The sequence below is a fragment of the Gobio gobio genome (genome assembly GCF_949357685.1).
Source record: "Gobio gobio genome assembly, chromosome: 15".
In the NCBI taxonomy this organism is placed as follows: domain Eukaryota; kingdom Metazoa; phylum Chordata; class Actinopteri; order Cypriniformes; family Gobionidae; genus Gobio; species Gobio gobio.
In genome coordinates this window covers 42,532,864-42,558,042 of record NC_137108.1, presented here as the reverse complement: position 1 = coordinate 42,558,042, position 25,179 = coordinate 42,532,864, and the positions used below count along the sequence as shown (strand labels likewise).

The following is a 25,179-nucleotide window of genomic DNA, read 5'->3' as shown; positions in this document are numbered from 1 at the left end:
TACAAATTCCAAACGCAGTAGTAAGCAAATACGGAGCAGCATTAATGTTTAGTCTGTATGTTTAATTTGATATTTTTCAGTTGTATGCGGACACCCCGCCCACCGTCCCTCTCTCTGCGCAGTCTCTGCCAGACGCGCCGTCTCTCACGTACTTACCGGCATCCGCTCGCAATGCACTTTCAAGGTCACGTGCTGCTCCGCACTCTCCTCAGCCTGACTTTACATTCATGCACGCACTTCTGCTTTTTCATAGTGACTAGGACTTGCCCCCAAATATCCATTTTATCCATAAATAATTTTTATGTTAAATAATTTTATCCCAAATGCGTGCCTTGTGAGTCTATTTTATTCTTAGATTGTTAAATGAAACAAACTGCGTGTCCTTTTTTTTTAGTTAACTTAGTCAAAGGATGTGATTTATTCCTAGTCACGATTGTAAGCAGATTGTGACCAGTATCTATCTATCCTTTGTATCTAAAAGTTCACATTTATTTCTATAGCACATTTAAAACAACCTTGGTTGGTTGACCAAAATGCTGTAGGCATAAAATAATACATAAATACAGGTCCAGAAGGTTAAAAGCACACGAGATGAAATGATTTAAGCAAACAAAACGTACATTTAATATAGCAAGGCTTTAACAGATATTGAATCAACAAGTTATTACCAACTGGTCACCACTGTGACCATTTTTGGTGTCCTTTGAGCATAATATATATGATATTTAATACTGCGTAGGCTATCATAACGCGTTGTCCTTCTTTTTATGGAGCTTTGACACAGAAATCCAGCTTTCAGAGAGGAAAACTTCAATTACATGGCGCAGGTCATCTTCTGAAAGGTAGACAATTCTGCATGGTGCATATGCATTTTTAACAGTTTAATTTTCCAGTTTGGAAGTCTATCAGATTGATACATCTCTGAATTGCGCATGTTTCAGGCGTATTATAAACATCCCCTCTATGTCCTTGTATAGTATCGTCTTACCCATTCTCCCATTAGCATTTCATAGCATTCGTGATAGATAGCTCGTATACGTTTCTTTAAAATTATCCTACGAACACGGCGTGACGTCAGGTTGCCAGGGCGACCAGTGGCACGTGTCTGGTAGTATAAAATGGTGCAGCACTACGCGGAAACTGAGCAGAAGCCGCAAGCAGCATCACTACAGGAGGTGAGTTCTTCCTAATAGGTCTGCGTCATTATTGTGTCGAATTATTTGATTGTAAATTGTCTTTAACTTATTGTTAAACTTTTTCAAGGTGATGCTTAGCTTCTCATGATGTTGTTTGCTGCGTTTGGGCTTGTAAGAAAGCGGTTATATAACCCTTCAGTTTCTGCGTTGATGCACGAATATAGGGAGGCGTGGTTCATTCATACAGTTCATCCGACATTGTGCAAATATTATAGTTTTATTGCAATATATATAAAAAATAAATTTCACTCGTATGAAATTTTAGCATCTTTCGTTTGAAAAAAAGGTTGAAGAATTCAGCTGCGTGACGTGCCTTGCGGGCCGCTCGCGATGGTCTCATTGCGTCATATCGTTCCAGAATGTACCATCCGCCAAAGATGCTGCGAAATAGGGGGAGGAGATATAATTTAATTCAGGTTTTTTAAATAACTTCTCGAAACGCGACTGTGTGTCGTATGGGAACATTTTAAGAGTTCCTATTTGAGTCAAGAGGTTGTTATATTTATTCAACACATTAACATTGACAAATAATAAATGAAGATAGAAACGCACTCCCCCTTTTTAACATAAAAGTAACCGTTTGCGCTCTAATGCATATGAAAGCAGATAAACAGAAATAATGTCCTACCCAAAGGACATCACTCGCATCATGAAGGTTAACATGAGCCGTCAAGGTCAAATATGATATAATGCCTTGCGATTAATCAACATGTGTCTTTCTCCTAACAGTGGAGTTTTTAATGCTGAGAATATGAATGTGCCAGAGCTTCTACCTGTATTTTAATGTAAATTTGGACAGGGCACTTGTTAGACGGTGAGCATCATGGGAGATTTTCTCCCTCATGTACGTGACTGGAGTCGTGTTTCGATGCTGCATTGGAGATCATGACGCAGCTCTGAAAACCTATGATGATGAGCAATACTGAACTTCACTATTGACTTTAACAGTCATTTCCTGCACATACTCTGATGAATAAAACATTAAACCAGCCTAAGGTGGTTTGCTAGTTTTAGCTGGTTTAAGATGGTTTCCCAGCTGTTAACTAACCAATAGACCCACCTGAGCAGGTTTAGGCTGGTTTAAGATGTGATTCAGCAGGGTATGCATAATTATTCACTATTATGCTGTGATATTTCACCATAAATTATGTCACCCGTAATGCTCGAGTGCAATTCGAACACTAGGATGAAATATATGTGTATGCGAGGAAGTGACATGCAGGCGGCGTCTCCATCCCCCCTCATTGACCTTCTGCAGTCTGACTCTGCAGTTGCCATTGGCAACAAGAAGGGCCTTCAGCTGGCCATTTATGTCACATAGTGGATGTTTCCTTATACCAGGCAAATTTGTGTGTTCATATTATGAGGTGAAAAAAGAAGCCAATAGAAATTTAATCTGGCATTTGATGTGCTGATTTATGCTGCATCACGACATCACATGTGGTATGTGATGTTCACTGGTTTGACACTTGTGTCTGCCTCATCAAAAGTGTCCAGATGGCACGCAGTTTAGTCTAATGTACAATGAGCAGTGATTTCATCATAAAATCTTGATTTGTGCATTGTTATACGTAGTAGGGCTGTGCTGGTAAATGGGACAACCGCACCCACCGGCGGTGGTCGGCCAAAACACTTTTTTTTGTATGTGAATGCTGTTATACGTGTATATTATGACACGAGTGAAGAACAAAGCTTTATTTACAAAATAAATAATAGATTCGTAATTAAATGTTACATCGCACATTTAATTCGTTTTTCGCTTCGCTTTCACTCGCAGCGCATAATCAAACAAAGCCTAAAGTTCTTGACCATGCGGAAGATAAATTCGCTCTTCACACTTTTACTACAAGTGTCAGTTCTGGAACATCAGGAGAAAACATGTAGAAAAGCGACGCTCTCTTTCCTGCACGAATCGTGTCCCACATCCCTTTCTGCGCAGTGGCATATGACGCACCTCTGTGGGGAAATATAAAACTGATTTTTCTTTAACTGTTATATTAATTATATTACCATTATTTACTGATATTTATTTAAATGTTTTACAGGTTGTAGTATGTTGTTTCACTGAAGGAAGTACTAAAATAAACAAACACGCATGTTTGAGCCTCGTTTATATATTCAAAATGTAGGCCTAGTCTATTTAAATGAGATATATATATATATATATATATACACAGACGTGTAAAAAACTGCCACCGTCACAGCCCTATCATACGGTGAATAGTCTAAAATAGTTCTAAAAAGTTGCATGCGTACTGCATGTTTAATGTTAACAGGTATGAGCTACAGTACAGTTATGCAGTCTGTGCATAGTTTTTTTCCTCTAGGGTTTTACAAGCTCTAATTAGCACCCTTGGAGGAATACATTTTACAGTAAAAATACCATTCCCTTCTCAAACATGTCCTAAAACAGAGCCAACAAGGGGAACAGTGGGTTGCAGTGTGGGGTAATTTAATTTCTTACATCATACTATTACTACTAAAGTCAAATGTGACCATTGGCACACAAATAATGGCCCCAATGTTAGACATTTATGTGCTAGACTAGGTGAAATGCTTATCTGTTCTCTAAAAAACATGTTTTCCTCTGCTGCTATTGTCTGGCTGGAATGACACAGCACTTCCTCAGGATGCCTTATAGGCACACCACCGGGAATACAATACAGTGCTCTACTCAAAGTCGTAATATTGATTATTTTAGTAATAAAACAGAGGGTCCAAAACCCTTGTCTTTTGTCATTAGTTGCTTGCTATTTTTTCCGAAGTGACAAGTTCCTGTTTCATTATATGCCACACAGCATTAGAATGTTCCACTTAAAAACTGTCCTGGTTACACCCGTCCTTGTGTCCTTGTTCTGTCACTCAGGGCTGCTTGGTGGGTGAGTGTAAATGCTGTCCTCTTCTCTAAGAGAGAAGGTGTGGTTAGTCAAGACCAGCTTCCTACTGCATCGGGAGATTGAGCAATCCTGAGTGAATAGCAAAATTAATACAGAAAGAGACTGAAACAACATGATAAAAGACACCTATAAATAAACAATACATTTAATAATGACTATAAACAATTATTCAGCCAAGTAATGTAGTTTGATTGTAGGCCTTTGATGATTGGCAGGAGCAGTATGGGTAATGTAGTTCTTCACCAGGAATTCAGCAATTAAAAAATTGTCACACTGATTAATGACTTTTACTAAAAAAATACTTTTGCTTAAAGTCGGAATGTTACAGAAGTAGAGCTAGATCTTTTCCTCCATATTGTGACAAACATCTGAGTGAAACGGATTGTCGAAAGAGAAAAAATGTAGGGCGAAGACTTCAATTCATCGGTTGTTGATTGGTTTGCAGATTGGTTTGGTTTTAAATGATTGGAGAAGCCCAGCGTAGGTCACCAGAGAGAATTAAATGAATAGATTGATTTTCCATTTCATGCCAACGTTTATCTCGAGCTTATATTAAGTCTGTCTAATAGATTTATACATTTTTCTATGTTGAAAATGAATGGGACATTGACTTGCTCTGTTGATGTGTGATCACAGCCATGTGTGTGCATATATAGGGTATAGAGATTATGGAGCCAGAATTAATAATAATTTGAAAATGAGCGTTTAATGTTTAGCGTCATGTTACACATGATATGCACGTGACACGCGTTGACAGAGAAACGCTAAACTGCAGAACAGTGGGGGAATTGAATTTAGGGTCAGTTCAGAGGTGTGTGTGTGTGTGTCATTTGATCCAGGTCTAATTGGAGACAGCAAGCTTTTGGCAGGAAACCAGTTTTCATCATTGACTCTCACTGTTCTTTTTGTCATTCAAGTTTTCCAAGAAGACAATAAGAGAGATATTCTCATCTATTGACAAAAATGCAGAGTGGCACAATTTGCTGTGTATCAAATGAATGACAACCAATCACTAAAATCCAAAAAAGTCAGAGAAGAGGAAGGGAAACCAAAGATGCCGACATGGACATTGATTTTCTGCACCAGCATCACTTCCATACTAAATGCACCATATTAGCTTGAGGCTGAATCTGCTGGTCGGTCTGTTTTGTGCAGTGCATCCTGGGAGTCATTAACTGCATAGGATAGGGGACTTGGATTAGGATTACTCTGGCAGGTCAGGTGCAGTACATAGTTCACACACACATGGGCAGATTAGGAGATTACAGGGATGTCTTCAGTTACACACAGCCAGATGCAAGGACGCTCTGTCTTTATGCATGCTTTGATACACTGAGCTTCCTTCTTTCATCATCACTGACATCATCAAGTACATTTCCTGATTATGTAACGTTGCAATTGTATTGTAGCTACTAGTACTTTTCCGTTTTATTGCTGTAGATGGAGTGGAGACCAAATCTAGATGTGACTATAATACACTGAAAAAATTGAATGGATAATAAAATAATAATTTAAATAATCAAATAAATGACATTGACTTTTACAATGACATTGGCATCAAAATAAGTCACCTTATTTTCTAGATAGACATCAGCCCTTGTCTCGTTTCACATTGCCCTTGAGTGATGACCTGATTTCATCCAGTCTGGCAATGTGGGGCATTGGTTGGGGTGCATTAACTCGCATTTGAGTTTAGGGTCAGTGCTCATCTTGTACAGCCAGCATTAAACAAATAGGAAAACATCAAAAAGCAGCTGATTGCTAATTCAAAGGGCGTTTTACTGAACTGAGTTTGATCCATCTGAGTGAGATGTTTCCCAAGGTTAAAGGCAATTGGCCAGATGTTCATTTTAGGTTGATCGCTCAAGGTGTTGCTTTGATTGGTTGATGTATTCTGAGCCTGAGGGTGATTTTTCAGTATTCATGGAAAGTTCCATTGCCGTTGGGAGATCACTCAGTGCTCGCTACTTTCCCAGGCATTTCTCCTCCCCTATAAAAGCTGCTGCTGTGGTGTCCATCTCCAGCTCATAACCTCATAATCTCAGACATTTGTCCCTTTGGATTTAGCAATGAAACTTTACATGCAGAGAACAGCTTTTGCATTATTCTGCCGAATGCATATTATGCAACCTTACGATTAATTTATTTCATATCAATTGCTAACCGTAACAGAGTTCATATGAGCCATATCCCAGACCAATCATTTCCAAGCAGACCATGAAGGTCATTTGTGGCCATTTCAATAATGCACAGACAGGACATATGAGGTACAATCAATGGTGTCTATGGAAAACCTGTTCATTTGTCTCATTAATGACAGTGTGCATGGTTATGCACTACTTGTCCTGATGAAAGTATAAACATGTGGACTCAAAACAAACCATAGCTCACTAAAACCCAACAGATCGGACATTTTACACCAACTAATCACATCTTTGGGCTTTTAGAGAGCTATAGTTTGTTGTGAGTACTCACATACACTAGACATAAAACTTAAAATGTCAAACAAAGTGTAATGCCTAATGCTTTCTCTTGAGTTACTTTGTAAACAGCCATATAGTGTTTGAAATACAGCAATAAAGTAAGTCACTAGGATGTTACTTTATGTCTAGCTTTAAAAACAGTGACCGCAGAAATCAACTTATTCTAAACATTTCTAAGGTACATACGGATTTAGATTTCCAGTTTGAGTGATGAAGAACAACTAAATCAACTTAGTCACATTTTTTTTATCTGCATTTAAATGTGAGCTTTTTCTCTTTTGTTGTATTTTAAATGAGTGAATCACATCTTATGCAAATATATCCTGTTGCAGTTAAATATCCTCCTCTTCCCTTTTTTACACATCAGGCATTATCCATATATGGCATGATGTAAAAATATTTGACTCTGGTCCAATTGTCAGGCTCAGATTACATAAGACCCGTCCTCACACACCGTGCCATGCTTCTCACTCTGATAATAGAGAAAACTGCAAACGACGTCAGGCATGTGACAACTTGCTGCATATTGAAACCCACAGTGAAGATTGTTTGGCAATGCATGTACATTCCCCCTTCCTCCACACTGCCAATATTTCAGCAGATTTCTGAACTTCCTGTGTGCATATGAGGAAGTTTCAGGAATAAATTGTAGAGTGCATGACTTGCCAGCCCTTTTGTGCATGGAAAGAGGAGGATAAAAGACGTGTCAAAACACAATGGAGCTTCTGCTCCGCCAGGCTAATGAAGTATGCAGGGTCTACTGAGCCCAATGTTTGGAAATTTCCCAGACAGCATACTAATGAACCCGAAAACAATACAAACTAGAGAGCAGTTCAAGCCTCCACCCACCAACACCACACTGGCTCCGAGAAAGTTCACAAAGTTTAATCCCACAATCGTGTTTAGACAGACCACTAAGCTGCTAGTAAGGGTGGGCGGTACACTCTTAAAATGAAGATACAATGTGCAAACAGCTCGTCACTGGGACCATACCCTTAAAAGGACATATTTGTACCTTTTTACCCCTACTACTTTAATTCACTAATATGCATGTTATAATCATAAATAGGGTACAAAGTTGTACAGTATACAATAAAAATCTAAAAATCTTATATGATGAAAATACCAAGTACATCTATATTTGAATAATGCTATTCATCATGAAATGGTTAAATTAGCTACACTTAATTACATTTCTACATGCATTTATTTTGGTTATTATATTATTAAAATACTGTATTTACCAAGCGGCAACCTCCCGCAGTTTCTCTTGAAGCCAATACGGAAGTGCCTCAAACTGCAATTCATCGAATGGCCGCTAGGGACAGGATCCAGAAGGGAGCAGAATCTCATTGAGCCCCATGTTAAAATGGTCAACTTTAGAGCAGAATAAAACATGTTTACAGCCTGGTAAAAATTGTGCTTTTGGTCTATACGGCTCATTTTGCCCTTCATGACAACTGTGAGGGGGGTGAATTTTTTTATAGCTCATTCATTTACATTATATAAAGCCTTAAAGTTCTGCATAATTAAGGGCGTGGCCACTTCGAGTGACAGGTGGATAGCCATTTATCTGCTGTCTGTTAGTCATCGCGTCACTTAAGCTCCGCCCACGTCCCGCCTTTTTGCCCATTTTCTGTTATCCGGGAGTGACACGCGATGACGCGCTGCCAAGATGGCAACGGCCAGCTTTGCGCTTCAGAACGGCTCATCAGAATCCTATGGGTGACGTCACGGACACTACGTCCATATTTTTTTACAGTCTATGGTATTTACGTAATGTAGGGCTGCAACTAACGATTATTTTGATAATCGATCAGTTGGCCGATAATTTTTTTTGATTAATCGGATAAAAAGCCAAATTATTTTAAATTGATAAAACACACTATTCCACATCCTGCCCAATGCTCAGCTGAGTGCTATGAAAAAATACATAGTGAATATATCTACCCTTACAAAAACGAACCATGGTTTTACAACAAATAAAACGAGCAAAAAAAATAACAAGGTTATTGTAGTTATTCCATGGTAACCACAAATGAACCATGATTTTGCAAAGTTGATGCCGTTGTTCTAAAAGCCTCCTTTGTTTTTGTCTTCTCTCATTTCAGGTTAAGTACTACAATCCACACCTACAATAATGTCTGAGCTTTGCGTTGGAATCAATGGGTAAGTTCCGAACTCACTCTACTCCCTTTTCCCATCACATATCAGATCGGAAAGGCATTATTTTCAATAAAAATGAAGATAATATTAGAAAAGTGGAAATAAAGCATCTAACATGTGTTTATCGGTTAGGGGTAGGTAAACAGACGTGCTGAATTAGAGATGATAAAAGTGAGTGGGGTCCAATATCATTGATCGTAAAAAGTGGCACTAAGCACTAAATGCAACATTAGAAAGTTTGCATTATAATAAATATACTAATAATTTTCTCCATAAAGAATGAGAATTTTTCGAGAGAGAGAGAGAGAGAGAGAGAGAGAGAGAGAGAGAGAGAGAGAGAGACAGAGAGAGAGAGGAGAGAGAGAGAGAGGGAGAGAGGAGAGAGAGAGAGAGAGAGAGAGAGAGAGAGAGAGAGAGGAGAGAGAGAGAGAGAGAGAGAGAGAGAGAGAGAGAGAGAGAGAGAGAGAGAGAGGAAATGGCCTGATTACAAGAACAGGATTACCCAGGATGAGATTAAGTCCCTGTCCACACACACACACATACTCTCTCTCTCTCTTACTGTATAGTCATGCAGGCAATGTGTCTTTCCAGTCAGATGTAAGCTGACAAACATGAATTATTTCCTTTACCTTTCATGTTAATATATTTAAATAAAGCCATGTAGATATTCCCTTGTTTCTTCTAATAAATCGCACAGTCCTTCAGTGGAATGTGCCACCGTGTTTCCTGCAGACAGACAGATGCAGAAGAATCTTTGAAAATAACATATACAGGACAGATTGTGTGATTATGAAACATCTTAAATTACTCTGCTCTCTGTTTGTGTAGATTTGGCCGCATTGGCCGTCTGGTCCTCAGGGCCTGTCTGCAGAAGGGAATTAAAGTCACCGCCATCAACGACCCCTTCATTGACCTGCAGTACATGGTGAGATTCACTGAAGCACAAATGATTGCCATTATGTAAAGCATCAGTCATGTTAAACAAACATACATATACAGACATATACTGTAGGCCTGCATTGCATGTAGTGGTTTTCTTGTTATATATCCAGTTAAACATGGAAATATGTCAAGGATATTAATTTATTTTGCCCGACAGGTCTACATGTTCAAGTATGACTCCACTCACGGGCGTTACAAGGGAGAAGTGCACCATGAGGATGGAAAACTGATCGTTGATGGTCAATCCATCTCTGTGTTTCAGTGGTACGTTTTATTGATCTTGTCTATCATAGTTTCCCTTCAGGAACGTTGCTCTGTAAGGATATAACTCCATCCTTGACACATAGACGGCAAATATGTTATAGTTCATACTAATACTGTCATATTAGAAAGTTTAGGCAATGTACATCATACTGCACAGTATATACTGCATACTCGGTACTATTTAAAAAAAAGTGTCAACAGTATGAAGTATGCGCCAATAATAGTTTCAAACATTGCAGGCCCTATTTTAATGATCTGAGCACATGGTCTAAAGCGCACAGTGCAAGTGCACTCAGGCCAGGGTGTGTCCGAATACACTTTTGCTAATTTAACGGCGAGAAAAATGCACCCGGCGCATGGTCTAAAAGGGTTGTCCCTACTCTCTTAATGAGTCATGGGTGTGTTTTTTGGGGCGTAATGTACAATAAACCAAAAAGAGCCTCATCTCCCATTCCCTTTAAAAGCCAGTTGCTCTTGCACCATGGCGGATTGCTATTTACATGGCTGAATTTACGAGCGAAAGACTGAACGCTTCTCTAGCGAGGAATTCTTTTATTTGTAATATTTAAAAATGTTTGTGTGCCGCTGCACGTCCCTATGGCGCAGTCGATTTCAGTTGCCTCAAAATAGTAACACGCCAACAATGTGCCTGAATACACCTCGTTTTCAGACCAGCACGCACAAATGGGCGCAAATGCATTTGCTATTTAAACAACGAGGTGCAGGACGTAATGATAACTGCGTCGAGCTGAAACTAGAAAAAACACTTGTGTCGCGTCTGGTGCCGCATTGTGCAGATGTATGATGTTTAATTTTGTCTCCGTTATCATCTCAGAAAAAACATGGTTATTTTGCATTTTAATCCAATTTTGAGCAAAATTTGCAGTTGATAGTTCATTCATCACACTATAAGTAGTTCATTGTGGGGTGCAGTACTGTTTCTGCAACTCATAACTCATGGTTGTTTTATGCACAAAAAAAATAGTATCCATACTGAAGAGATAGTACAAGGAGCATGGTAGAATACTATTTCAAACATAGCCTGTAGTGTGCTAATTCTCTCTCTTATTTGCACTTAGCATGAAGCCTGCTGAGATCCATGGGGCGATGCTGGTGCCCTGTATGTAGTCGAGTCTACCGGAGTCTTCCTCAGCATTGAGAAAGCCTCAGTAAGTCTGCACTTTGGCAAGATCTGGAATGTAAATATACAGCATCAAATGTTATTACAATACTGATATTTTCTGAAATTCGTTGCCCATAGCTTCACATCCAGGGCGGCGCAAAGCGTGTGGTTGTGTCCGCTCCATCACCTGATGCTCCCATGTTTGTGATGGGAGTCAACCAAGACAAGTATGACCCCTCCAGTATGACCATTGTTAGGTGAGCAAACCAAATACTATGCATGTGAATGAGTTATTTAATGCATGCATTTTTAAGTTACTGACCTCATTTTGTTGCAACATTAGCAAATAACCATAGTAACGAGTGTTCTTTTTGTGTTGAAAACATCACAGCAATGCATCCTGCACCACTAACTGCTTGGCTCCCCTGGCTAAAGTTATTAATGACAACTTTGGTATTGAGGAGGCCCTCATGGTAAGTCGATGCCTTGTGTGTCCTATTTTGGGGTGACACAAAACGAAAGTTGTTATATATATTAGGGATGCAACAATACAGTTAGTCCACGGTTCAATACATACCTCAGTTTTTTTTAACCACGGTTTTCAGTTTGGTTCGGTTTGGTTCTGATGGCTTGTCACATCAGTTTTTTGCTATTCTATTCTCAGGCAACAGGAACAGAAAGGAGGTTAAGGAGAACAAAATACTCAAAATGTGATTGCAATACTCTTTCTTTATTTTACTTAAAAGACTTGAAAAACTTTACTTAAACTTAAAACTTTACTTAAAATAAAAACCCTTGTACACATTCCTAGTGTATTGTATAATATAAAATAAATATATATAAAGATTTACAGTGGCAGCTCAGAGCTGTACAGCAGCATTTAAGTATGAAATTGAATGAATAAATGTAAAAATAAAACACTACATAGACTTCACTATAAAATATACATTGATTCTTATTAAAGCTACTATATTGCAGTTTTTCAGTCAAGAGCAGTGAGTGATTTTCTCTTTGTCTTTTGTTGTTTCATTAACCTTAAAGGAATAGTTCACTCAAAAATGAAAATTCTGTAATCGATTACTCGCACTCAAGTTGTTTTACACCTGAATAAAGTTCTTTCTGCTGTTGGACATAAAATATATTTTGAGAATGTTGGAAACCAAACAGTTGCTGGTCCCCATTGTAGGAAATAATAATATGGATGTCAATGGCTACCATAAACTGTCTGGTATTCAACTGTCTGTGTCCAACAGGAGAAATTAATACAGGTTTGGAACAACATTAGAGTGAGTAAATAATGACATAATTTTAGAGGTGAACTGTCCCTTTAAGGACAAGCGGCAGCATGTTCACCTGCACGTATCTAATATACAGACACACGCCGATTTTACTTTCACTTCAGACATAACCGACTGTGTTTATGTTAACCTTGTGTGTATTTGACAGTATTAGTGCAGTAAGACTACTTAGTCCAGTAATCGCGTGTTTGACAGGCTTTTAGTGCTCGCGCTGAAAATGACACTGAAAAAGTAATGATGCTGAAAATTCAGCTTTTTTGTCACAGGAATAATTTCCATTTAAAATATTAAAATAGAAAACATTTATTTTAAATTGTAATAATATTTCACAATATTACTGTTTTTACTTTTTGATCAAATAAATGCAAGCCTTGGTGAGCAGAAAAGACTTACTAAAAAAAATCTTACTGACCACAAACTTTTAAACGGAAGTATATGCATCGTTCTCATTGTTTCTTTCCTTTACCTGTTCACAGACCACAGTCCATGCCTACACCGCAACACAGAAGACTGTGGATGGCCCCTCTGCCAAGGCCTGGCGCGATGGACGTGGTGCCCACCAGAACATCATCCCTGCATCCACTGGCGCTGCCAAGGCTGTGGGCAAAGTCATTCCTGAGCTTAATGGGTCAGTGCAAGAGAGATCAATTGATCGAGTTTGATGTCGATTGGAGAAGTTTACCTTCCCTCTCTGTTTTGTAGCAAGCTGACCGGTATGGCGTTCCGTGTGCCAGTCGCCGATGTGTCCGTTGTTGACCTGACCTGCCGCCTCTCAAGGCCCGCCAGTTACGCTGCCATCAAGGAGTCTGTCAAGAAGGCCGCTCATGGACCAATGAAGGGAATTCTGGGATACACAGAGGATTCAGTAAGTGTTATCAGTAAAAAATATTTTAGAATAGCACAACTCGCATGCATATGTTCACATATGACGGACAGAAATGGGTGTTTTGTTCATGTAATTTTTGTTTTCTTTTAGGTTGTTTCTGCTGACTTCATTGGTGACACTCACTCTTCAATCTTTGATGCTGGTGCCGGCATCTCCCTCAATGACAACTTTGTCAAACTTATCTCCTGGTAAGCTCAAAAACAACATGGCTTAAAATAGCTGTAGCTAGGGTTGGGCAATAAGCTACATATTGAATAATCACAATACTGTTTTTGCTGGTAAAATTAAGCACCACTGTCCAAAGATAGATGGCATCATTTGACTAGTTTTGCAATTTTTCCTTGTCTTTGTTTTAATAGTGTCTCTACTTTTAACTTGGTCTTTAGTGAATCAGATCTAACTGTCCTGGGCTGCGTTTCCCAAAAGCATCGTAAGCCTAAGTTGATCATAGTGACCATTAGTGGCAATTGTTCTACGATCAACTTAAGCTTACAATGCTTTTGGGAAACTCAACCCTGTTAAGTTAATTGATTCAAAATGACTCTGTGATTCAATCCCCCCATTCATCTGATTATTTATTTATATATATATATATATATATATATATATATATATATATATATATATATATATATATTGACTATTTTAGACTCTATAACATTTTGAAAATGTTTCGCTACAATGACTGCTAGGTGGAAATGTTTTTTAAGTTGTATCAGAGAAAATACAGTATATAACTCCTGAGGTACATTTATTGTTGACTGTCATATTGCAGTCAAAAAAACATGTCAGCAGAAAAAGCAGTGCTCTAATATTGTTTTGTCTTTCTTTCTCACAGGTATGACAATGAATATGGCTACAGCCACCGTGTTGCTGACCTGTTAGTGTACATGCACTCCAAAGAGTAACTCGCCAAGTTTTGCGACAGTCAAAAGGCCCTACCATTCCTTCTTTTCAACGCACTCAATTCATAGCTGAAGCCGTAGTGACACGCCTTAGCATTCCTGTTCCCACCTACGAGACGTGTTCGTCTCTGTAGATGTCTGTGTGTGCGTGTTAGTTTCTTTTGACAGTATTTGTGTCAGTGTCACTCCACAGGCATTGCTGTAGTTGTTGCCATTCTGGGTGTAATCACGTTGTGTTGGTGTAAAGAGAATAATGATATAATGTTACATGAGGCTACTGTAATGCAGTTTAAAAAGAAACTAATTAAACAGTTTGGAAAAACAAATGTGTTCCAGTCATTTTGTCTCTTATAAGGTGCACTAATTTACCATCATGCTAATAGCTTGCTGTGTCATAATTGATATATGAATTTCTAAAGGGCTCTACTTTATCAACATGTTCAAAATGCTGTTGCACACTATCTTCTACATGTCCTATGTCATCTGATTGATAATTCATACTTCTTTAGTAATAAAAGGCCTTTTAGTATAATTCTAAAAACATCCCCATCAGGATGTGATGTCTTTTTGCTGTGAAGCCTTTTAATGTTTGTTTGTTTGTTTGTTTTACAAAGTAAGCATAACTTTTATATTGTTTATATGTCAAGATGAACACTTACTGGACTGAAGCAACTTAGTGTTACTTGATTATCCATTTATAATTTTGGGGAAAAATGTTAGACAATTAATGTTAAACACTGTTGATGAACGTTTATTTGTTCATCTTTCAATCGTCATAGTATATGCTTTGCCTCTGACAATAAAAAATACAGAGCTTTGATCATAAAACATTTTAAATATCTTAATTAGACATTATTCAGATATATGCAAGTGATATATATATACACACACACACACACATTTTACACAAGTGGTCTGTTATACTTATTGAGGTACATTACAAGCTGAATTTCTTCTTCTTTCTTCTGTTTTGGCCATATGAGCAGTAACTGCTCCAAATTGCATATGTGTACTCACTACTCAGTTTGGACCTCTAAATAAGGTGTTTTTTTTTCCATCCTCGATTGTATGAGCACCGTATTCTCACTATTTCATACTATATGAGCCATAAAAACCTGATGTTTGAAATACAAAACATAAAACAATAACGCAATATAATAAATAATAGTTGTATATTTTATAAATAGAAATGCTAATAGTCCTCCAGGGGGCGCGTGCATGACGCGTTTTACTTACTTTACAAATGTATCGAAACAACATGGGGTATGGGACAAAGCCTAAAAACTATATAAGTATAAAATTAAATAGGCAGACACTGTTCTCTTTTATTCCCCAAATTAAAAAAGCTGATTTTTGGGATGCTATAGAAAATATACACGTTATTTAAAAAAATACAACAATAATAGCCTACATAAATTATGAGTTGTAGTCATTTAATAGTTTATGGTGTTCAGTTATGTTTACATATTCGTAATTATCCCGTCCTTTTTCTCTTCTTGAGAACGAGATTGTCACGACCTGAACAAACCTACTGTTCGTTGACTGCTGCATATTCAGACATCCTCACATACTGCTTTTTGCACAATATATAGTAAGTACGCATATTGTATGGAATCCAGCCTTTTTAATAGTTCTGTGTCACGCTAGTTGCTATTTTGTTTAATTTGCTGTAATATGAGAAGCGGAACTACAGTCAGTTGGAGAGCGCATCCGCTCGGACATTTAACAGCGATGCACAGGAGGATTATGTGACCTGCGCCTGTCATTTCTAAAATCGCGAATTTTGTTGGTAAGAAAATCTTTTATTAATGTTTTAATGAATTAATGGCAGACGTATTAAATTAGTTCAAGAAACAAATACTTTTATAATAAGTTTTTCTGTAATTATATATCGAGTATTTTCTCGCGAAATGAGCACACCGTCTGATTCCGATGTGGAGCTTTAACATGTTGACGTTTTAATACACCATTAAATATCAACATATAAATCGATGTAATAGATATGTAACTTTAAATGTACTGTTATTTGTGTAGATAAAAGTATGCATTTGTCATACCAGGAATATTCCCCTTATGAAACGTTTCATAGACGTTTATTTAGCCCTGATTCATAATAAATCTGGTGTTTTTCTATTTACAGGATCTGAGGAGGAAAATCTCTACCATGACGCTCTTTCATTTCGGAAACTGTTTTTCCTTGGCCTATTTTCCATATTTCATTACTTACAAATGTAGTGGATTGTAAGTATTCACACTGTATTTTTTTCCATGCATGGAGTAAAATATCTAGCTAAGATTGATGGAATTGCATAGAAATTATCGCCTTTATATTGGTGCTGCAGTATGTATTATTAAAGATGCGATGTTTGTTGTATATGCTGAAGTAAGTGTTCAGTGTAATCTGCTTATGTCATGTGCCATATGCCAAACTAATATGAGACATGGTCAAGAAAGAATTCACTTTATACATAATTGGTTTTGACGTCCTTCCACATGTTTGCAAATGTAATTTTCTTTGTGATTCTTTTTGCTGTGCAATCGTTCACCTGTTTTCAGCTATTGATGATAGATGCTATCAACATTTTCCTTTCTAGCTGTGATCACTGTTCTAATCATCACACTTTTTTTTTTTTGCCAGATCTGAATATAATGCATTTTGGAGATGTGTCCAAGCAGGTGCTACATACCTCTTCGTGCAGCTGTGCAAGGTGATGGAGCCCTTTGGTCCTTTGGGATTTTGTAAAAGAGAACGTTATCTGTAACTCTGTGATATTGCTTTCAGATGCTGTTTCTTGCCACATTTTTCCCTACCTGGGAGGGAGGAGTTGGTGTGTATGATTTTGTTGGGGTGAGCTGTCTCTGAGTTGAATTTCCCACTCTTTTCATTCATTTTTTAACTTTTCATCATGCATTTTTCCACAAACAATTATCGGTATAAATAGAGGACTTTGAATCGAAAGATTACAAGCCAAATTAAAGGGATAGTTCTTCATTTATTCACCCTCATGCCATCCCGATGCATATGACTTTTTTCTTCAGATAAACAAAAAGGAAGATTTCTAAGAAAATAATCAATCACTGTCAGTCCATATAATGCAACTGAATTGCTGCCGCTTGGTTGAAGGCTTTACACTTGAAAACCCCAACAAAGCGAGCGATAGTGGCGTTAATTCGACCCCAGTGGATGAATCAATGTTGCGAAACGATAGGTGTGTGCAAGATTTTTTTAACTATAAATCATTGCTTCAGGTCTACTTTCATATGCGTTTATGAGAGGGATTTTGTGACACGTGACAAATTTGAACAAGAAATAACGTGGAAGCACAGAGGACCAACACATGCACTCGAATGAGTAGACTGGAAGCAATGATTTATAGTTAACATTTTTAGTATTTTTATCACACCTATTGTTTCACTTCAGGCATTAATTAATTACCAACACAAGCACGCGGTGTGGTTTTTTTAAAAGTGTCAACCGAGTGGCAGCCATTCAATGGCATTATATGGACTGACAGAGATGGATTATTTTCCAAAATAATTTCATTTGTGTTTACCTGAAGAAAGTCGTATAGCCTGACAAGCCAGTCTGGGAACACACCAATCTTTGTTCTTTTCTCAAAGAAAAGCTTAACTCCAAGTCTTCTAGAGTCGCGGCCAAAGCCGATTCGAAAGACAGCTGTTCGCCAGCTTCTTTGTTTACAAGTAGCACACGCCCCCGCAACTCTGCCGTCATTATGTTAAGCCCGCCCACCGACTCTATACACAATGTGATTGGCCTGACCAGAGTTTGGTTTTCCCAGCTCGCAAGCCAACGGAGAGTTGCTAGATGACCCTGGCTGCAAATTAGATTTGCTGCCACTAGGGTGCATAGAGATTTCCAGGTTAAAAGTCATATGCATGCTTCGGGAATGACATGAGGGTGAGTAAATGAGAAAATTAAAATTTTGGGGTGAACTGTCCCTTTAAAACAGAGATCTTCAACCCTTCTCCTAGGGACTGGCTGTCCTGCAAAGTCTAGCTCCAAACCTAAACAAAACTCCTGAACTAGCTAATCAAGCTTTTCAGGATCGCTTGAAAATCACATGTAGGTACGCTGAAGCAGGTTGGACAGTGCAGGACAGTGGGTCTCCTGGAGCAAGGTTGGAGGCTGCTTTAAGGCTTTGTTTTTGCTGTTTTTTTTCTCTCATGTTATTGTTTCAGCCCTGCTGACAGTATAAATACTCTATGTTTATCATATAGTCCCTGTTTAAACCTGGCAATAAAGGGATAGCTCACCCAAAAATGAAAATTCTGTCAAGTTGTTCCAAACCTGTATGAATTTCTTTCTTGTGCTGAACACAAAAAAAAAGATATTTTGAAGAATGTTTCTAACCAAACAGTTGATGGGCCCCATTGACTTCCATAGTAATTTTTTAGTTTGTTTTGTTTTTTATATTTATGGAAGTCAATGGCTACCATCAACTGTTTGGTTACCCATATTCTTCAAAATATCTTCTTTGGTGTTCAACAGAAGAAAGAAATGCATACAGATTTGGAACAACTTGAGGTTGAGTAAATGATGACAGTTTTCATTTTTGGGTGAACTATTCGAACCCATTCAACTGGATTGCTTTCGTAGTGTAAACGCTCATGTGGTTGAATACGTTTGAACGGCCACAAAAGACTCCTACTCTCCGTCTACTGACCTAACGCATAACATTATGGGAAGCGCGCTAGCCTGATGGGATTTAAACTTTGTCGGCTGAAGATCTAAGTTTGTTTTGAAGATGAAAAACATACCAAGCGCAATGTTCTCTCACCATTCCTGATTTCTAACACACACTCATAGTGTTCGGCGTGGTCTTACGGCTGTGGTCTTAGAGCAGAAACAAAAGCTGCTGCTCTCTGTATGTTTTTCCGTCTGTGTCCATGTGTGCATTCATATGTAAATTGCACAAGCTTATTTTGTCCATTAGATCGAAAGATATGAAAAAGCCCATTACCCTCCCCTCGAAGATATCAGGACAGAAGTGTTTGAAAGTGGACAAACGAGATGGATTAAAGGGATAGTTCACCCAAAAATAAAAATTCTGTCATTAATTACTCACCCTCATGTCGTTCCAAACCCGTAAGACTTTCATTCATCTTCGGAACACAAATTAAGATATTTTTGATGAAATCTGAGAGCTTTTTGTACCTCCTTAGACAGCAATTTAATTAACACTTTCAAGGTCCTGAAAGGTAAAGACATTGTTAATATAGTCCCTGTGACTCCAGTGGTTCAACCTTAATTTTATGGACGACGAGAATACTTTTTGTGCGCAAAAACAAACAAAAATAATGACTTTATTCAACAATTTTGTTCTAACCTGTGTCAGTCTCCTACGCAGTTTCTATTGTAAATAGGGCAGCGCTCTCGAGATCTACCGCAGCCGATGCTGTTGACGTGAGCACCACGACTTGTGGGAGCTGCAACTTTAACACCGTTGGAAACTGGCACAGGCTAAACCGAAATTGTTGAATAAAGTCATTATTTGTGTTCATAACATTAAGGTTGAACCACTGGAGTCACATGGACTATTTTAACAATGTCTTTACTACCTTTCTGGTCCTTGAATGTGTTAATTAAATTGCTGTCTATGGAGAGCTCAGAGAGCTCTCGGATTTCATCAAAAACATCTTCATTTGTGTTCCGAAGATGAGTGAAGGTCTTACAGGTTTGGAATGACATGAGGGTGAGTAATTAATGACAGAATTTAGATTTTTGGGTGAACTAATACAAGGTGTAAAGGGGTATGTGTCTCCCTTGTCTGCTTGTGATCCGAACGACCATCTTGATACCAGGTGTAAACAGGACCATAGTCATGTGATGAATCAGACCTATTTAACTTAATTTATTTTGTCCTGTTAACCCCAGGAGTTCATGAAGGCCACCGTGGACATGGCCGATCTTCTAGGTCTTCATCTGGTTATGTCTAGAAATGCTGGGAAGGGCGAGTATAAGATCATGGTGGCAGCTATGGGCTGGGCCACAGCGGAGCTCATCATGTCAAGGTATTTTGATCACCCTGACAGGAGATCATGACAGATTTTCATCAGCATAAATCAATAGAAATGAACGTAAATGGTTTGGTTGTGCAATTTTGTTTAGTTATAATAAATGAGCTTGGAGTCCCAAGTTCTAGAAGTGATCAGTACTGTAAAAAGCTGTTTTTGTCTGGCCGTTCTAAACAGATGTATACCGTTGTGGGTGGGAGCTCGTGGCATTGAGTTTGACTGGAAATACATCCAAATGAGCTTTGATTCCAACATCAGTCTGGTAAGATGCGTGCTTTAGTTTTTGATTGCTTGCATCACACATCTTGTTTTGTAATATTAAATATGACTTTTTTACCAGTGGGACGCAATTTCTTGTCAGTTTTACTCAATTCCTATTACTTTATCCTATATCAACTTTTTTTTTATCATGTCAGGTGCATTATATTGCCATGGCGGCAGTAGTATGGATGTTCACTCGATACGACCTTCCCAAAAGCTTCCGTCTCCCGGTCACCATCCTGCTGGGATTGTGTGTTTATAAGGGATTTCTAATGGAGTGAGTATTACAGTCAACTTTATTTTTGGCACAGTTTTAAACTAAGGTATTATAACAGAGCTGTCAAAATCAGGATTTCATCAGTACTCTCAGTTTGTACTAAGTATTTTTAATGTGACAAAGTAAACAGGGTTTAGACAAATATTGTAAGTGGATAATATTGGTGCTTATTTTTTCCAAATTTTGATCCAAAGCTTTTCTTTGGCACATTATGAAAGTGCTAAACAGTTATTCCTAATTTCACCATGAATAATTCAAAACAATACAGATTCACAATTAGGGCTGAACGATTAATTGCATTTGCGATAATATCGCGATATGCTATAACGCGATTTCCTAACCGCAAAGGCTGCGATTACAGTCTGGTCACGTGACACGCGAGAGTAAAGTCTGCTGAAGAAGCATCAACTTGGCACGTTACACATAGCCTATCATATGCCTGGCCTAAAAGAAAAAAAAACTATTTGTGTTTGATCTATCTAATATGGTGTTGTTCATACTATAGGCTACTATCATCTCTCCAATGATTCTGGATCGATTCTGAGCTTCGATTTTAACTGCAGGTGCAGTTATACCATCAGTAATGTTTTAATGAATTAAACAGACAGGGCAAAAACATCTTATTTCAAAAGAGATCTGTGCATTAGTGTGAATGCAGGTCTCCCGCTGTCTATGATGTCATGATTAATAATCAAACAACAGTAAAGCTGAGAAAGAGAAAAATCACACAGTTCAGACACTCTTAAATACTGAAAGCACTCTTTGTTCATTGCTTGTAATATGTTTTTTTGTTTCTCTTTATGATTTACTACTTTACTACTTTATGATTTACTACTTTATACTACAGCTATATTAGTTTATATATTTAAAATTATTAACATGCAATTGTTTTAATTAAAATGTTATAATGTGTAGTTATTTTAAAAAGCTTATAATTACATATATCATAATAAAAAACATTAATTATTAATATTAATCTTATTAATTTATTAAAAAATTAAAAATTAAACGTGACTCCCAGAATCGGAATTGGATTGTGAGGTACCAATTAAAGATTTCCACCATTACTATACAATAATGTATTGTTGAATAATACAGAAGATAAAGAGTTTAAAAAATAATCGCATATTAAATCGCAATCGCAATATCGGTTAAAAAAATCGCAATTAGATTTTTTTCCAAAATCGTTCAGCCCTATTCACAATATCAGTTATAATATCCATTTTTGGTCATAACATATAAAGAGGTTCTCAGTAATTTTCAGTGTTGGACAGCATTTCTTTATAAGTATATCTATATTTAAAACTAGGGAAGTGCGCAAACGAACGCATGCAAAATCTAAGGTAAAATGAAACGTTGTTCAAAATAAGTCAAATTTATTTTATTTAAAATGTAACATTAACATGACTGTAATGTAAATATAGCCTTTGCAAATATATAGAGCAGAACATTAAATGTGCAAAAAGAAAAAGAAAAAAGTAACTTGTATTTCCAGGTCAACTAGCAGTATCATTTAATCGACTAGTCTCGCACATCCCTATTTAAAACCTACTTAAATCTACAAAGATCAAAGCTGAGAGTCAATTTGACATTGTTTAATAGTCTAGTTTTTTTATTTTGTGTTTGTATTTAATGTTAATCTCAATTCGTTGAGAAGAGCTTGTTTTATATTATAGAGTATCTGCTGTTGCACTTGTTTGTCCTTCCTCTAGATGACAGTGTTGCCATTATTTTGATTTAATTGCCAATGCTGCTTTAGTTACTGGCTGTTTGGAATTGCATACTAGCTTACTATTAACTTACTGAATACTGCACAGCATGCCATGTATACTGCCTACTATTTTCTAAAAATAGTGTCTGAAACAGATCACATTACATAGCAAAACAATAGTGTGCTGTATTGTAACATGACCTTCTCATTTTACATGTTAGCATCATCCAGTTATTTCACATTTTGAATTCAGTTTTGTTTGAAAATATAAAAGTAATTATGTTAATGTCATCAAAAATGTCAAGTTGAGTGAATTGCATTTTGGGCTACAGTATCAGTGTAGTAAGTCATACAGGTAGTTCATGCATATGCAAATATGTGCACACTGTATGTATACATACTATTGACTGCAGAAATAACGAGCAATATGTTAATATGCTGTTCCAAATTTAGTCATGCCATTGCAAACAAGTAAAATATGCAACACATTTAAAGTGCCCCTATTATGCTTTTTCAGATATTATTATTATTATTAAAAATAATATTTTTATGGGATATTATACGTAGTATAATTTAGTGTGTAATATATCAAATATCAAAGTGCCTGATGAATGGAGTTCAAAAGAAATAATCGATTCTAAAGGAATCTGAGGAAGATCTGGCACTGAAACTCAGATAGGTAATGGGCGTTTGGTTTCCAACACTGTCCATCTGACCAATCGGAGCAGAGTAGACCAATCACAACAGACTGGGCCATCTGACCAATCAGAGCAGAGTAGACCAATCACAACAGACTGGGCCATCTGACCAATCAGAGCAGAGTAGACCAATCACAACAGACATATAGCATAATAGGGACACTTTTTGTTTTTTTTTACAAAATTAAAAAAAAAAAATGTCCTGTTCTACTCTTTGATGTGAAGTTTTACTGCACATGACTTAATTTCCACGTTTGTGTCTCTCCTCCAGACTGTTCGTCCATGTTTTCCTCCTGGGCAGCTGGACAGCTCTCCTAGTGAAGGCCATGCTCACGGGTGCCATCTCCCTCTGTTCACTCTTCCTGTTCGTCTCGCTCGTTCACAGCAACTGACCGCTTTGTACTGTACAGTGCCATCACACGGGCCATTTCAAGTATTTAAAGAGCAAATCCACATTCCTACATTGAACTTTTTGTATCTGCCTCAAGGAGACTGTGATAGTGTAACTTTTATCAGTGAACATGTTTTTACATAACTCAATTAACTAAATAAACATATGCTTTCAATATGAAGGAATGCTTGGACAGTTTTGGGAAAGAAACCAGATATGGTGAAACTCGCCTTCTTAATCTCAAACTAATTTATAAATAAAGACCAGATGGGACAAACATCCTTTTTTTTTTTGTAGTTTTTGTATGGTTGAATTTAGTTATCATGAAATGTCACCAAGTGTGAATACTCCCTATGAGCAAACTAAACCCAGCATTGATAAAGAACTAATGCCCGGTTTCACAGACAGGGCTTAGATTAAGCCAGGATTAGGCCTCAATTAGGGCATTTAAGTAGCTTTTATAAACATGCCTTAGATGAAACATTACTGGTGGGCATCTTGAGACAAATCTTGTCACTGCAAGTTGTTTTCAGTTCAAACAAACAAAGCCTTGTCTGTTAGTCCACTGTGAAGTAACATGAACAAACAACTAACATTTAAAAAAAAAAAGGATAAATGCTGTTAGATATATATTGTTCGTGTTAGCTAATGCATTAAATAATGTGAACAAATGAGACCTTATTGTAAGGTGTTACCTTTTAATCTTTTGACTGCACTAATATTGCCTTGCTTTTCCAGTCCACTGACCAGATTCCATTCCAGCTTTGCATTCCTGGCACATATAAACTCATAACTGCTGGGAATGCAAGGGACGTGAATAAAACAATGGGTTTTGATGATGAATCGTAAGGAAACTCTTCCAAATCCATATCATAATAAACAGGGAGTTGGTTAGTACCCAGTTAGTGATGCATCTCTGCTGAAAAAAACTACTGGTGATGTTCATAACCAGTTAGAACTTACTTTTTGACCAGTATACAGTGCATTTTGGACACGTTCATGCTGGTTTTGGGTTATTCATATCATTATAGATACAGTCAGGATTTTATATGTGGTTATACTTATTTACCATAATTACACATTCAATTCTATTGTGAAAATGAAGTGAAATATCCAATAGATTTGGCTATTTCAGATTTTTTTATTTTGTATTTTTAAAAAGACTGTAGTGGATACTGTGGAAGCTTAAGGAAGCCACAGAATAAAAAAGGTAATTGCGACTTTTTGTCTCACAATTATGATTTTATATCTAGCAATTGTGTGATTATAAAGATATATGAAGTGAATAACACTGATTATCTCTTCATCACTGCACCTGTTAGTGGGTGGGATATATTAGGCAGCAAGTGAACATTTTGTCCTCAAAGTTGATGTGATAGAAGCAGGAAAAATGGGCAAGCGTAAGGATTTGAGCGAGATTGTGATGGCTAGACGACTGGGTCAGAGCATCTCCAAAACTGCAGCTCTTGTGGGGTGTTCCCGGTCTGCAGTGGTCAGTATCTATCAAAAGTGGACCAAGGAAGGAACAGTGGTGAACCGGCGACAGGGTCATGGGCGGCCAAGGCTGGCCCGTGTGGTCCGATCAAACAGACAAGCTACTGTAGCTCAAATTGCTCAAGAAATTAAAAGAGCACTTAACTTTTTT

The 25,179-nt window shown here is 37.5% G+C and overlaps 2 protein-coding genes across 3 annotated transcripts; both read left to right on the top strand.

The window, feature by feature from the left end:
• The first annotated feature begins 1,117 nt into the window (after positions 1-1,117).
• On the top strand, positions 1,118-14,486 carry gapdhs (glyceraldehyde-3-phosphate dehydrogenase, spermatogenic). The gene is given in 12 exon segments (XM_079836338.1): positions 1,118-1,175; positions 8,688-8,745; positions 9,571-9,667; positions 9,842-9,948; positions 11,028-11,044; positions 11,047-11,117; positions 11,210-11,328; positions 11,463-11,544; positions 12,846-12,997; positions 13,072-13,234; positions 13,346-13,443; positions 14,094-14,486. Coding segments are annotated over 11 exon segments (1,005 nt in total). The 5' UTR covers positions 1,118-1,175; positions 8,688-8,716; the 3' UTR covers positions 14,164-14,486.
• Positions 14,487-15,849: 1,363 nt separating this feature from the next.
• Positions 15,850-24,753, top strand: tmem147 (transmembrane protein 147). 2 transcript variants are annotated; one of them, XM_079836483.1, is made up of 8 exons: positions 15,850-15,949; positions 16,301-16,401; positions 16,799-16,868; positions 16,943-17,008; positions 20,057-20,193; positions 20,374-20,458; positions 20,613-20,734; positions 23,415-24,753. In XM_079836483.1, exons 2-8 carry the CDS (start codon positions 16,325-16,327, stop codon positions 23,533-23,535), a joined length of 678 nt encoding a protein of 225 aa, XP_079692609.1. In that variant the 5' UTR covers positions 15,850-15,949; positions 16,301-16,324; the 3' UTR covers positions 23,536-24,753. The 2 variants fall into 2 exon arrangements, with proteins under 2 accessions (XP_079692609.1, XP_079692610.1); XM_079836484.1 differs by lacking the exon at positions 16,943-17,008 and having other exon boundaries at positions 15,867-15,949; positions 23,415-24,752.
• The last annotated feature ends 426 nt before the right edge of the window (positions 24,754-25,179 follow it).

What these genes read in the sequence shown, in the direction of transcription:
- tmem147 (XM_079836483.1), top strand. Translation starts at nt 16,325, where the DNA reads ATGACGCTCTTTCATTTCGGAAACTGTTTTTCCTTGGCCTATTTTCCA. An exon ending in TCTTCGTGCAGCTGTGCAAG is followed by an intron (nt 16,869 to 16,942) that starts GTGATGGAGCCC and finishes TATTGCTTTCAG; the next exon opens with ATGCTGTTTCTTGCCACATT. An exon ending in TTGATTCCAACATCAGTCTG is followed by an intron (nt 20,459 to 20,612) that starts GTAAGATGCGTG and finishes TTATCATGTCAG; the next exon opens with GTGCATTATATTGCCATGGC.